General features: G+C 50.4%; 2 protein-coding genes across 2 annotated transcripts; one reads left to right on the top strand and one right to left on the bottom strand.

The window, feature by feature from the left end:
- Window positions 1-1,334: 1,334 nt before the first annotated feature.
- LOC117857806 (phospholipase A1 PLIP3, chloroplastic) lies at window positions 1,335-4,969 on the top strand. Its single transcript, XM_034740674.2, has 5 exons — window positions 1,335-2,336; window positions 2,897-3,406; window positions 3,522-3,581; window positions 3,749-4,165; window positions 4,276-4,969. The coding sequence occupies exons 1-5, from the start codon at window positions 1,734-1,736 to the stop codon at window positions 4,795-4,797; spliced, it is 2,112 nt and encodes a 703-aa protein (XP_034596565.1). The 5' UTR covers window positions 1,335-1,733; the 3' UTR covers window positions 4,798-4,969.
- A 1,927-nt stretch (window positions 4,970-6,896) lies between these two features.
- On the bottom strand, window positions 6,897-10,503 carry LOC117857807 (small COPII coat GTPase SAR1A). The gene is made up of 3 exons (XM_034740675.2): window positions 10,196-10,503; window positions 9,956-10,087; window positions 6,897-7,401 (listed from the first exon to the last, which is right to left on the bottom strand). The coding sequence occupies exons 1-3, from the start codon at window positions 10,322-10,324 to the stop codon at window positions 7,081-7,083; spliced, it is 582 nt and encodes a 193-aa protein (XP_034596566.1). The 5' UTR covers window positions 10,325-10,503; the 3' UTR covers window positions 6,897-7,080.
- Between the last annotated feature and the right edge of the window lie 781 nt (window positions 10,504-11,284).

Here is an 11,284-nt window from a genome sequence, read left to right as displayed (position 1 = left end):
AGATTAGCCTGCTGCACGTTCTCAATAGTCAGTACCTTGAGCAGGTGAAACGATCTCATACATTATGCATTGACAAATAATCTGTACAATAGGTTATCGTTTTAAGTTGTCTCATAGTAATTCTATTTCCGCATAAAAAAATATATTTTGAGTTGCAATGCAACCACAACTCGTACAATGGTGGAGTAGTCACCTCATAATCCTAAAATCTGGCCTATGAGGCAGTTGTTTCATGAAACAACGACTTCTTTCTCTCTCCTCACCATCTCTCCTCCATATCAATAAAAATCCTACGTAGCACCGCATAAGACGATCTATAATACTACACTACGTAGCACCGCATAAGACGATCTATAATACTACTGAGGTGTAGAAATGTTCTTACTTTAAAAAAAATTGTCATTCTCGAAGGTGGCCGCACAATTTTCTGACATTGCACAGGTTTGGCGTCTGTTGTTCCGGAGAAACCGGTACAATGAGCTTGTTGGACATGGACTGGACTCGTGTGCTCGACACAGGCGGGCCAGCCTAAAACACATTATAAGGCCTGGTAGAAGAAAATATTTAGGCCCTATTTCGCGGGCCAAACCTCCGGCCTTCCACAAATAGGCCTGGTTAGTACGGCACTAAGTACATCTGCGGGCTGCGGCCCATCTCCAGCCCACCCATCCGTTGCTTCTGGACGTCCCCGCCTCGTCACGGAATTTGAGCCCGCTGCATCCTGCATGGCGCCCGCGCTCAGCACGTGTACGTCCGCGCCAGCGGTCTCATCCGCTGACGTGTCGCCCCGTTCCCCCGCCGCGGTCGACGCGTCCACGGAAGTAACTCTCGGATCTTCTGCGCCCGGCCGACGCGTCGCTGCCGACCTCGCCGTGTCACGCTGCCGCCCCGTGGTTTGACAGCCAGTGTTTATCTTTTGGGCTTGGATCGCGTCACGGCATTGCAATCTCGTGCCACGGACAGAGAGGTCTTGTAACACAACAAAACTCCAGTCGGGAAACCACGACGCTAATGCTCTCGCCGCTTTTTCTTTTTTCTTCTGGTCCTTTTTTAAAACTGTTTGCGTGAAACACGTCAAACCCAGGTGAATACTCCAAAGTCCAAAGTGGCATTGCGATCATTATATTCGTATATCTCCATTACAAAATTTGACGCTTGTTTGGGTGCTGCGGCTGCTGCTGCACACAACGTTGCGTCCCAAAAATACAGAGCAAACTGTGCGGGGCACCAACTGCAATCCGCGGCCAAAAAGAGCCACAAGAAAGCGAGAAATATCCATGTCAAAGGATCCCTCACGAGCAAAGCAACCGAGAGATTTTTCCTCCTCCTCCCGCAAACGATCCCCGGTCGTCGCCTACCTCCACCCACCTCCCCCTGCTCCACGTCTCCACGTATATAGGAGGAGCTCTCCTCCAATGCGCATCCCTCTTCTCCCCCACCTCCCCGGCCGCCTGCCTGTTTCACAATCACAGCAGCCGCCACTGCCCTGCCCATCATCAAGATCGACTCAGCTGAGCAGGTGAGCTGAGGTAGACGAATAAAGAAGGGCTAACCACCAGCCGGCGAGCCCCACCAGGCGTCAGTCAGCCGCCGCCTCGACCTCGAGTCCCGTCAGCCGTCGGGGAATTCCTAAACTTAACCGGGCTATTATTAATCCGCGGCTAATTCCGCGAGGCTTAAAGGCGAGGAGGCCACGTCCCGGAGGCGCGCGCGCCCGGAGGCCCCGAAAGGCCATGGACGCGTTGAGGTTCGTGCGCGGCGCCGCGCCGCCGCCGCAGCCTCCGGTGGCGCCGGCCTCGGTGCCACCGCCGATGCCGGCGCAGCAGCGGCGGCACCAGCACCAGCCGCCTCTGCAACACCCGCCGCGCGCCGCGCTGCACGCGCCGCTGCTGCGCCTGTGGCCGCGCGGCGGCGGGGGCGGGGGAGAGAGGCCGGCCGCGGCGGGCGGCGCCGTTCGCGGGGCGGAGCGGAGGAGCCCTCCGCCCGAGGAGGAGCGGAAGGCGGAGGCGGGCGGGCAGGGGCAGGGGAATTCGAACTGGGTGCTGCAGATGCTGCGGGTGCAGCCGCGGTGGGTGGAGGCGGCGGACGCGGAGGCCACCGGCGGCGGCGGCGGAGGCAGAGAACCGGAGGAGGAGGCCGGCGGTGGCGTCGATGAGTGCGCTTCCTGCGGCGGTGGGGGCGAGGGCGAAGGCTGCGCCGTGGGGTACGACGAGGGCGAGGTGTTCGACCGCGCCTCCTTCTCGCGGCTCCTGCGGAAGGCGTCGCTCGGCGAGGCCAAGGAGTACTCCATGATGTCCTACCTCTGCAACATCGCCTACATGATCCCCAAGATTCAGGTACCATCTACATTGCAGATATTGTTTTTTTTTTCAACGCGTCAATCGCAGTTCATCGTTGGTGAATTTGGTCCATTTGTGATTACTTTCGGTAAAATTTGGCTCATGAGCATTTGGCTGTGCCAGACAGGTGTCGTGTTCTTGTTCATGCTGTGAATTTTCAGCGTCAATGCAGGTGCCGGATGGTGGTATTTTTCTAGGAATGTTCAAGCTAGATTTGGTCTGCTTTGGATTTTACTGCCTACTTTTCTCTGAGTGTAATTTTCCATAAGTTCGTCTTGGATTAGTCCATCCTTGAGTTCCATTTGTCTTGTTGCCGATTGGTTACTTGCCTTGAACTGCTTTTCTGGCTTATGGGTAGATGAATAAATTTGATCCAAAGAGATTAGGCATGTGATCCTTCAGAGCTCCTATTTGGTTCTGATGTGGTTCCCTTTTACTAGTTGCAGCATGACCTTACTAATCTAATGTAACAGAATTGCTGCTGCAAATATCCTACCCGTTTCCCATTTTTTCCTGCCTAACTAGGGAATTGTTTGCTTTCGTACCTCCCATCTCAGCCAAAATGTCTCCGGAGGTACAATTTGCAGTTTGTGACTTCTTCGTTTGAAGACAAGGCCAGAAGTAGCCCTGATCAGAAGCAGGAGCATAGCAATGCGAAGGATGAATCTCAAGATCAAGTATCTGAAGCTGTCGACAATGCTGCACTGGCGAGCAAGGAGGAACGTAGTGGCCTTGGAATAAACCCCTTTGGTGCATACCACGTCGTGTCATCTGCTGCATCTTATTTGCATTCCCGGGCCATGGGCATTATGCCATTTGGTTCTAGGAATGATGTCAAGGATGATCCAGCTTCCATCATGGCATTTGTGAACGGTGAGAATGGTGAAGGTTTAACCATGGACGAAGCCTCATTTGTGGCCACAACAAATTCGGTAACTTCCATGGTTGCGGCGAAGGAAGAGACAAGGCAAGCCGTTGCGGATGATCTGAATTCTTCGAGATCTTGCCCCTGCGAGTGGTTCGTTTGTGACGATGATCAAAACAGCACAAGATACTTTGTGGTTCAGGTACTGCTCATGCCCAAATTCTCGTGATGGTTCAACTGTTTTCTCTCTTTTTTCATGCTTTTTAGTCCTGTTGCTTATCTTGCGCCATTGTGGTATTTTGTTATGTAATCTGCAGGGCTCAGAAACAATTTCTGCTTGGCAGGCCAACCTTTTATTTGAACCTGTCAAATTTGAGGTATGTTGGTAGTTGTGGCTAAAATTTTCAGTTTCATGTAGTTCTCACCTAGGATGAATCCAAAGCTGCACAAATGTCGAAAGTATGAGCAACCAGATTGAAGGAGGCAAGATCATGAACCTAGTGCTTCATATAACCTCTGTACATTTTTTTATGTGTTCCTGCAGGAACTCGACGTGCTGGTGCACAGGGGCATATACGAGGCTGCAAAGGGGATATATCACCAGATGCTACCATACGTGAAATCCCACTTGAAGAGCTGCGGTAAATCTGCGAGGTTGCGGTTCACCGGCCACTCCCTCGGCGGGAGCCTGGCTCTGCTCGTGAACTTGATGCTGCTGATGCGTGGCGAGGCCCCTGCTTCAGCATTGCTGCCGGTGATAACGTTCGGTGCACCGTGCATCATGTGCGGCGGCGACCTCCTGCTCCGCCGGCTCGGGCTGCCGCGGAGCCACGTGCAGTCGATCACCATGCACCGGGACATCGTGCCCCGTGTGTTCTCGTGCCACTACCCCGACCATGTCGCCAACATCCTGAAGCTAGCCAACGGGAACTTCCGCAGCCACCCTTGCCTCACAAACCAGGTACTGTAGATGTTTGTGCTCTAGTTTGCTCATGTTTCATTTCTAGCATTTGTGTTGTGGATTATGATTCGTCTTCAGAAAATGTGCTTAATCCAATTCACTGCTTGCAGAAGCTGCTGTACGCGCCGATGGGGGAGGTGCTGATCCTGCAGCCGGAGGAGCGGCTGTCCCCGCACCACCACCTGCTCCCGCCGGACAGCGGCATCTACCACCTGGGCGGCGTTGGTGCGTCCTTGTCGTCGGGCGCCGACGACGACTCCCTGCCGCAGCTCCGGTCGGCGCTGTCGGCCTTCTTCAACTCGCCGCACCCGCTGGAAATCCTCAAGGACGGCGGTGCCTACGGTCCCCGGGGCACCGTGTACCGGGACCACGACGTGAACTCGTACCTCCGGTCCGTGCGCGGCGTGGTGCGCAAGGAGGCCCGGCGCGCCCGGGAGGCCGAGCGCTGGCGCTGGCGCCTCCTCCTCTGGTGGCCCTTCGGCGTGCACGGCGTGTCCCCGGGCTCCGGCTTGGGCGGGTTCGTGGACGCCGTGACCGACGCGGCGCGGTGCGCGCACCTGCTGGCCGTGGTGCTGCTGCCCGCGGAGCTGCTCGCCCTCGGCGCGCTCCTCGTCGTGGCTAGACTCCGGTGATAGGTTCGCGTCGGGCCGGGCCGGGCCGATCCGCCCCCCGTCCGCACGTTCGTTCTTTGGTTGGTTCGCCGCCGATAGATTCATACACAACCACACACCGATTCTTTTGTAACAGAAACGCGTCCTGCAGGACGCATGTGAAATGGAAATAGAAACTTTCTTTCGTTCTCAAGATCCCAGCAGCCAGCAACACGCTCGATTGTTTCCGTCCGAGGTTCAATAACACGTGCGCACCTGCGAAAAAAGGAGAGGGAAAAAAAAACTCGGGCCGAGAGAATACAGACGACGCCGGACTCCGTTGCGTTAACGTAGATGCTACTCATGGACATGGAGCGGCAGCACAGTCGTACGGGGTGCCGCAATAGGCGCATGAACGTGTAATGTAACCGAGCAGCCACGCCGACGGGTCGCCACCGCTACCGGTGCCACCTCGGGCGTTGTGCCCGTACACTGTTGACGGGTTCTGTTCGCCGTCGGTTCAGATGGAGACGCCGGAGGAGGAGAATGGAAGCCGTTGGCCGCCAAGGAACTTCCGCCGGCTCCGTGCCACGCCAATTCCAGACACGGGTCTGATTTGTCTGCTCACCATGTAATCGGTCGTCTGGTCCGAGGTTGCCTTGCACCTACCTCTGCTCTGGCGTTCTGGCCCGTGCCCGCCGTGCTCCGCCGGTCGCGGACGAGCCGCTCCTTCTCCTCGCTGGCTCCGCCGCCAACTGGCAACCCACACGCTGGGGCGCGTGCGAGCCGCCAAATCACGGGTCCGCCTCCCGCGTCGTGCCGTGCCCGTGCGCCTGCCTGCCGACCCCGTCCGCGCCCGCCTGGGATGCGTCGACGGCGCGCGGGCGTGCCGAGCCCACCCCATCCCATCCGACGCGGCCGTTTCGATTTTCCGTGGCGCTCGTCGTCTCGGCCACCCCTATCGGTCCACCGGCTGCGGGCAGCAAAGGGCAAGCGGAGAGCGACCGCGGCGGTAGGCGACGCCGGAGGTGAGCCGGAACCGGTTGGCGGGCAGCCGGAACCAAAGCCTGCACGGAACTTCCTACCCTGTCCCGTCGGCTCAGCCGCGAGAGATGATCGGGTTCGAGCTGAAAACGGAACCCGATTATTGTTGGGTTCTGGCGAAAGGAGTTAGCTGATCGGCACCATGACTCGTGGTTCTTAATGCTTTGTGAAGCTTCCCACCCCGAAATGCAACAAAAAATGAGGTAATCCTTGGCATTCTTGCTTTGTTTTCGGGTTAGAGAGAAGCTTTTAGCTTTCCCCACCTGGAACGGGTGCGTACGGGGAGGAAGCAGCCGAGGGGCTGCACGGCCGTTCCGTGGCCGCAAGGGTCGCTCTCGCCCGGCGTCTCGACAGATGGAAAAGATCCGGATAGGAACTCCAGCCTAAAAATCCAGCGCCATGTCATTTTATATTTTTATTTATCCACTTTTCCAGCCATTTCATGCTTCCGTGCGAAAATGCTTTTACATGTTCGAATCGACGTGATGGCAGCGTAGAGATTGACGTGCCGCATCATGGCAATAGGAAGAGCAAAGTAAACATATGCAAGGTTTCATTTCAATGACCACAAACTCAAATCATTAGCGACGAGAGCCCACCAGAGTTCGCTAGCAAACATTTCACTGGTTGGAGTAACGTGATTACATAAGCTGGAATGCTTCTCGCTGCCTCGAAGGGATTCCAGCAACTGCTTTTTCGACTGTTATTAGAGCAACTCCAAGAGGCTGCTAATCTTACCCCCAATACTTTTTTAGGAAAAAAGAGAGAAAAAATGAACTCCAACAATCCATCTAAACCTTCCCCAATTTTTTAGCGACGCTAAAAAACAGCCTGCCACCGTGTATATTTTAGCGTTGACGTTCCTCCCCCAATCCTGATTCCCGCACGCCCGCGCGTCCCTTCCGATGGGCCCAATATGATGACGTGGCCTGTGTTTGAAATATTGGGAGCTATTTATTAGCGATCTGCTGTGGACTGATATGTTTTTGGGGGAAAAATTTTTTAGGAGAATCCCCAATACATAGTTTTGGGGAAGAATTTTTTAGGATACTCTTGGAGTTGCTCTAAGACTTCAGACCATTACCCACAAACAATCAGAAAAGAAAATAGACGCATCGCATATCTAGGATTAACACCAAATTACAGGTTTTCCCTATCACTAACTACCATAAACTTTTTCATACAGCTGCGGATTTCTCCGTAGTGACGGCCCAGACCTGATTCCAACTGCCTGCGAGAACAACACCAGCAGTGCTATGGAAAGAGGAGGAGCGCGACGTTTCACTTGATGTACTGGGACATCCATTTGAAGCCCTCGCCGTACCCCATCTTGCGCACCACGCTGCACATGAAGATCTCCAGGGGGCGGACATTGGAGTCGGACAGGTTCACGTTGCCCTTTCCAGTTGTGAAGTTGCTCAGCCCGAGGTAGTACCGCAGCTCCTCCTCTGAAGCTGCGTACGGGATGTCAATCTTGTTGCCAAGTATGAGGAAAGGAACGTTCGCAAGTGAGTCATCTGCAAGAAGAGCGTCAAGCTCCTTCTTTGACTCGGCAAACCGTTCCTTGTCAACAGCATCCACCAAGTACACAACAGCATCAACCTGTAAGACAGATAAGAAATTAAAAGCAGCCAGCAAAAAGCATATGCAAAAACACTAAACTGTGAAGTTATTGAACTCATCAAGTTCAATCACAATTTACAGTTAATTGTCAAAGCCTGGGATATTGTTCAGCCAGGGCAATAAGTTAGCTGAACTTAGGCCCTAGTATTACATGCCTAGTGCTAAACAATCATGTTTATTTTTTCTTGAGCAAGCATTGCATCAACAAAACTTAATCCATTTAACATGGCTCTAACATGGGTGTTCCGAAAATATAAATAGAAGCCTCATGCAACGTGCGTTGGAAAACATTTAGTCATGCAAGTAAGATCTTTGGAAATGCAGTGGGGCGAGCAAGCAAGATGGATGCAACGTGTGTACTCGTCCCTCACAGGAGCAGAGAATGGTGACATTGGGGAAGGTTTGATGTGGTTTATGAGAAGATGAGTGCATGAATTCAAGTTTTGAACAATTTCCAGCTGCTGTAGACGAATTTACATGTTCCTTCAGTGTATTCATTTCCCTTTAGCAAATTAGCAAAACACAATGGGTGAACAACATAATTTACACCTTTCTTGATTAGTTAATTACAGCAAGATTACCAAATTACGTTATGGTTGTTCCCACCATTCTAGAGCAGCTGAGGTTTATGTTGCAAAACCCATAAGTGACCTCAGGTACTTCAGCAAGCCTAATCCAAGAACAGTACAAAGCGCCAAATCCAGGATTCCTCTAAAGCCCTCTAATTTTCCAACGGCAATTGACCTCGGATCATTGTGTGCGGAGAGCTTTGCACTCATAGCACTCAAGACTTCCCACATTGCCAAATTACCAACAAAACTGTGACATAACCTGTTTACCAACTATCACAAAAATCAAAATTGAGTAGTAAGACTTCACGATAGTTATAAGCAGGCACCCTTCATAGTCTTATTAGTGATAAGTTGGTCAAGAGAGAAGCCTGAGTCATAAATTTGGAAAGCTCTCCAAACACAGTGATACATGGACAACTTTTGCATATTTTTATTCCAGAATGTGCTTTGTTGAAATGAAGAAATATAAGAACCGGAAAGGATATTTGTCTTGTTCCACCATTCTAGGCAGGTGGGATTTTATGAAAAAACCGCAGGTGAACTCACGAACTCTCAAAGAGACTCATCCAAGAACAACAGAAAGCGTAAAGTGGATGATTTGTTGATTTCTGCTAGAGAAGCTCCAGCATACAGAAATTGAACCGTTGATGACCAAACTTTTAAGACGAGTCAACCCCTACCAAGCTGATTAGAATTTCCACACACAAGACAGGGCATGGGTGTGAGGCATGGGAATGATCGAATGCAGCACTGGAGCTCTTGGACTGAACTGAGCATGAAAACAACTAGGGCTGCTCTAAAGGCCTAGTATTTCTTTTTGAGAAAGTAGACTAAGAATCAGTGTCTGGAGAGCCTTGCACTCATAGCACTCAGACTTCCCACATTGACAAATTACCACAAAACTTATGATCTGAACCTGTTTAACACTGGTGGCAATCTTTACCTCTCCATCATCAGCCATGGCAAATCTACACCGTTCCATATGGAGCAGGGTGTTGACCAGAGTTCTGATGATTGCCAGAGTAAGATGGAGGATCAAAACTGCACAATAGTTGTAAGCAGGCAGACCTCATAGTCTTATTAGGGTAATTCGGTCAAGTGGGAAGCATGAGTTGTACATTTGGAAAGCTCTCCAAGCACAGTGATACGTGGACAATTTTCCCATATTTTTGTTTGGAGCTGTGTTCTGTTGAAATAAATAATACCATAAGAATTAAAAAGGACTACGCAGAAGATTGTTCTACTAAGGTTAGGCAATGCCAACACCCTTGCTAGGAAATACCAACTAGTTCCACTTGCAAATGTAGATTGTGTACTTCTATTGGGTACAGAGATCACATCCTATAAACCTCACAGAATGATTGATGATGAAGAATCAATGGCACCAGTAGGTAGCCCCACTAAAATTAATGGTCCATTGCAAATGGGCAGATAATCTGAATGACAGAGCTCAAATAACAGCATAACAGACATGTTCTAGTATCACTAGAAATCACATCGTGATCAGATGGCCAACATCTCTCAATGGGTGTGCCATCCTTGGTTACCTGAGGAGACTATCTTCACAAAATCATAGCTCTGGCATGCTATTAAGATTCTACAAATTTTCTCCTCATCCTACAGCACACCTTACCTAATTGGCAATTCAGATGTAGTATGTTCAACCCCCATATACTTATATACTGCAATACATAAAACCCCATCTTCTTTGTCTCAACCAAAATTCCAACACCAAATCACACAAAAACTGTACATGGAACACTCTAACAATAACAAGCAAATAAATTAAGACGGCGTACATTTAACACGAGATGCTACTTGCAACTAAAACCCTACTATCTTCGATTCTTCGCCTAAAGTCTCAACCCAAATTCCAACGCAAATCAGACAAAAAAACAACTGTACAGGGAAGCGCTGTAACAATAATAGAAACGAAACGAGGAGGAGGAAGGAGGGGCAACCTTGGCGTAGTAGTCCTTCCAGACGCGGCGGGCGATCTGGTGGCCGCCGAGGTCGAAGGCCTTGAACTTGATCTTGCCGATGCTCAGCTCCTCCGACGTGGGGTACTGCGTCGGCTGGTGCTGTACGAGCCGCTGCGATCAATCCAACAAACCAGATCAGGAATCCCCGTCATGGGAAAACAAAACAACAGGACTGGAATTCGCAGGGGAAAGGGCGGTGGATCGGAGGGGGAGAGAGACCTCATCCTTGAGCATGTGGAGGAGGGTGGTCTTGCCGGCGTTGTCGAGGCCGAGGAAGAGGATCTTGGCCTCCTTCTGCCACAGCCCCAGCGACGCCAGCACCCCGTAGAACCAGTCCACCAGGAACATCTCTGCTCTCCTCGCCCGCGATCTACTCCTCCTCCTCTCCCTCTCCGCAGCAGATCGGCCGACGCCTCCTACTCTTCCTGCCGCCTTCTCTCTCTTTCTATCGACGCGAAGAATATTCCTTCCTCTTTTCTTCTCCTTGTGGCCTGCGTGGCCTGGCCGCCTGGCTGCTCCGTTCTAGATTCTTCGGTGGCTTCTACTAGTTTGTTGTTTCTAGAAGAACCTCCTCCGCTAACGTCAGATCAGGACCATTGATGCGTTGGCCTCCATGCGGATTAAGAAAAAAACCGTGACCCTTTATTTTTTTAAAAAAAAACACAACATCAACTACGGAGTAAAACATAATGGAACAGCTAAAAATCATCTAATATTTTTTTATAAAAATAATTAACTTTTCTTTTTACCTCGCATGGCTACAAGATGCGCGTCACACTAAGTTCTTGCTTATATTGCTCCTATTTTATGATGTTGCACTAAGTTTCGTTAGTAAATTCAATAGCTTGGTTTTGCATATTATGAGGAAATGGTTTCATACTCACTATTTTCTCTAATCACGGATATAAATATATAAATATAAAAATATAGTATTTTAAATAGAACACGTGGTGTGTTATGAGAACAAATTTTCATGTAAATCAAATAGTATCAACCTTATGTCGTCACTCTATACCGTTTAATAAAATTTGTGGTCAAAAGCTTAAATTAAAAGGTTTTCTTAACAAAAAAATAAATGGGCTTCTTTTCGTTGTCAGAGGTAGATTTCTAACTCATCAATTGATAGATCACGCTAGCTCTACCATGAAACAAAAAGCTAAGATGCCTGTCAAAATGCAGCTACGTGCTTATCGATAACTGTAAATTTGCTAAGTGGATCGAGAGGATTAGGTTAGACGTTGTTGGCCAAATCGGAGGAAAGTTGGGCCATGGTTATTGGTGTCGTTTAGGGAGGAATGCAATGTGGGA

The sequence above is a fragment of the Setaria viridis genome, chromosome 5 (assembly GCF_005286985.2).
Source record: "Setaria viridis chromosome 5, Setaria_viridis_v4.0, whole genome shotgun sequence".
Lineage (NCBI taxonomy): Eukaryota > Viridiplantae > Streptophyta > Magnoliopsida > Poales > Poaceae > Setaria > Setaria viridis.
Note: the sequence above shows the minus strand (reverse complement) of the source record. Positions and strands in the feature narration are given on the sequence as shown.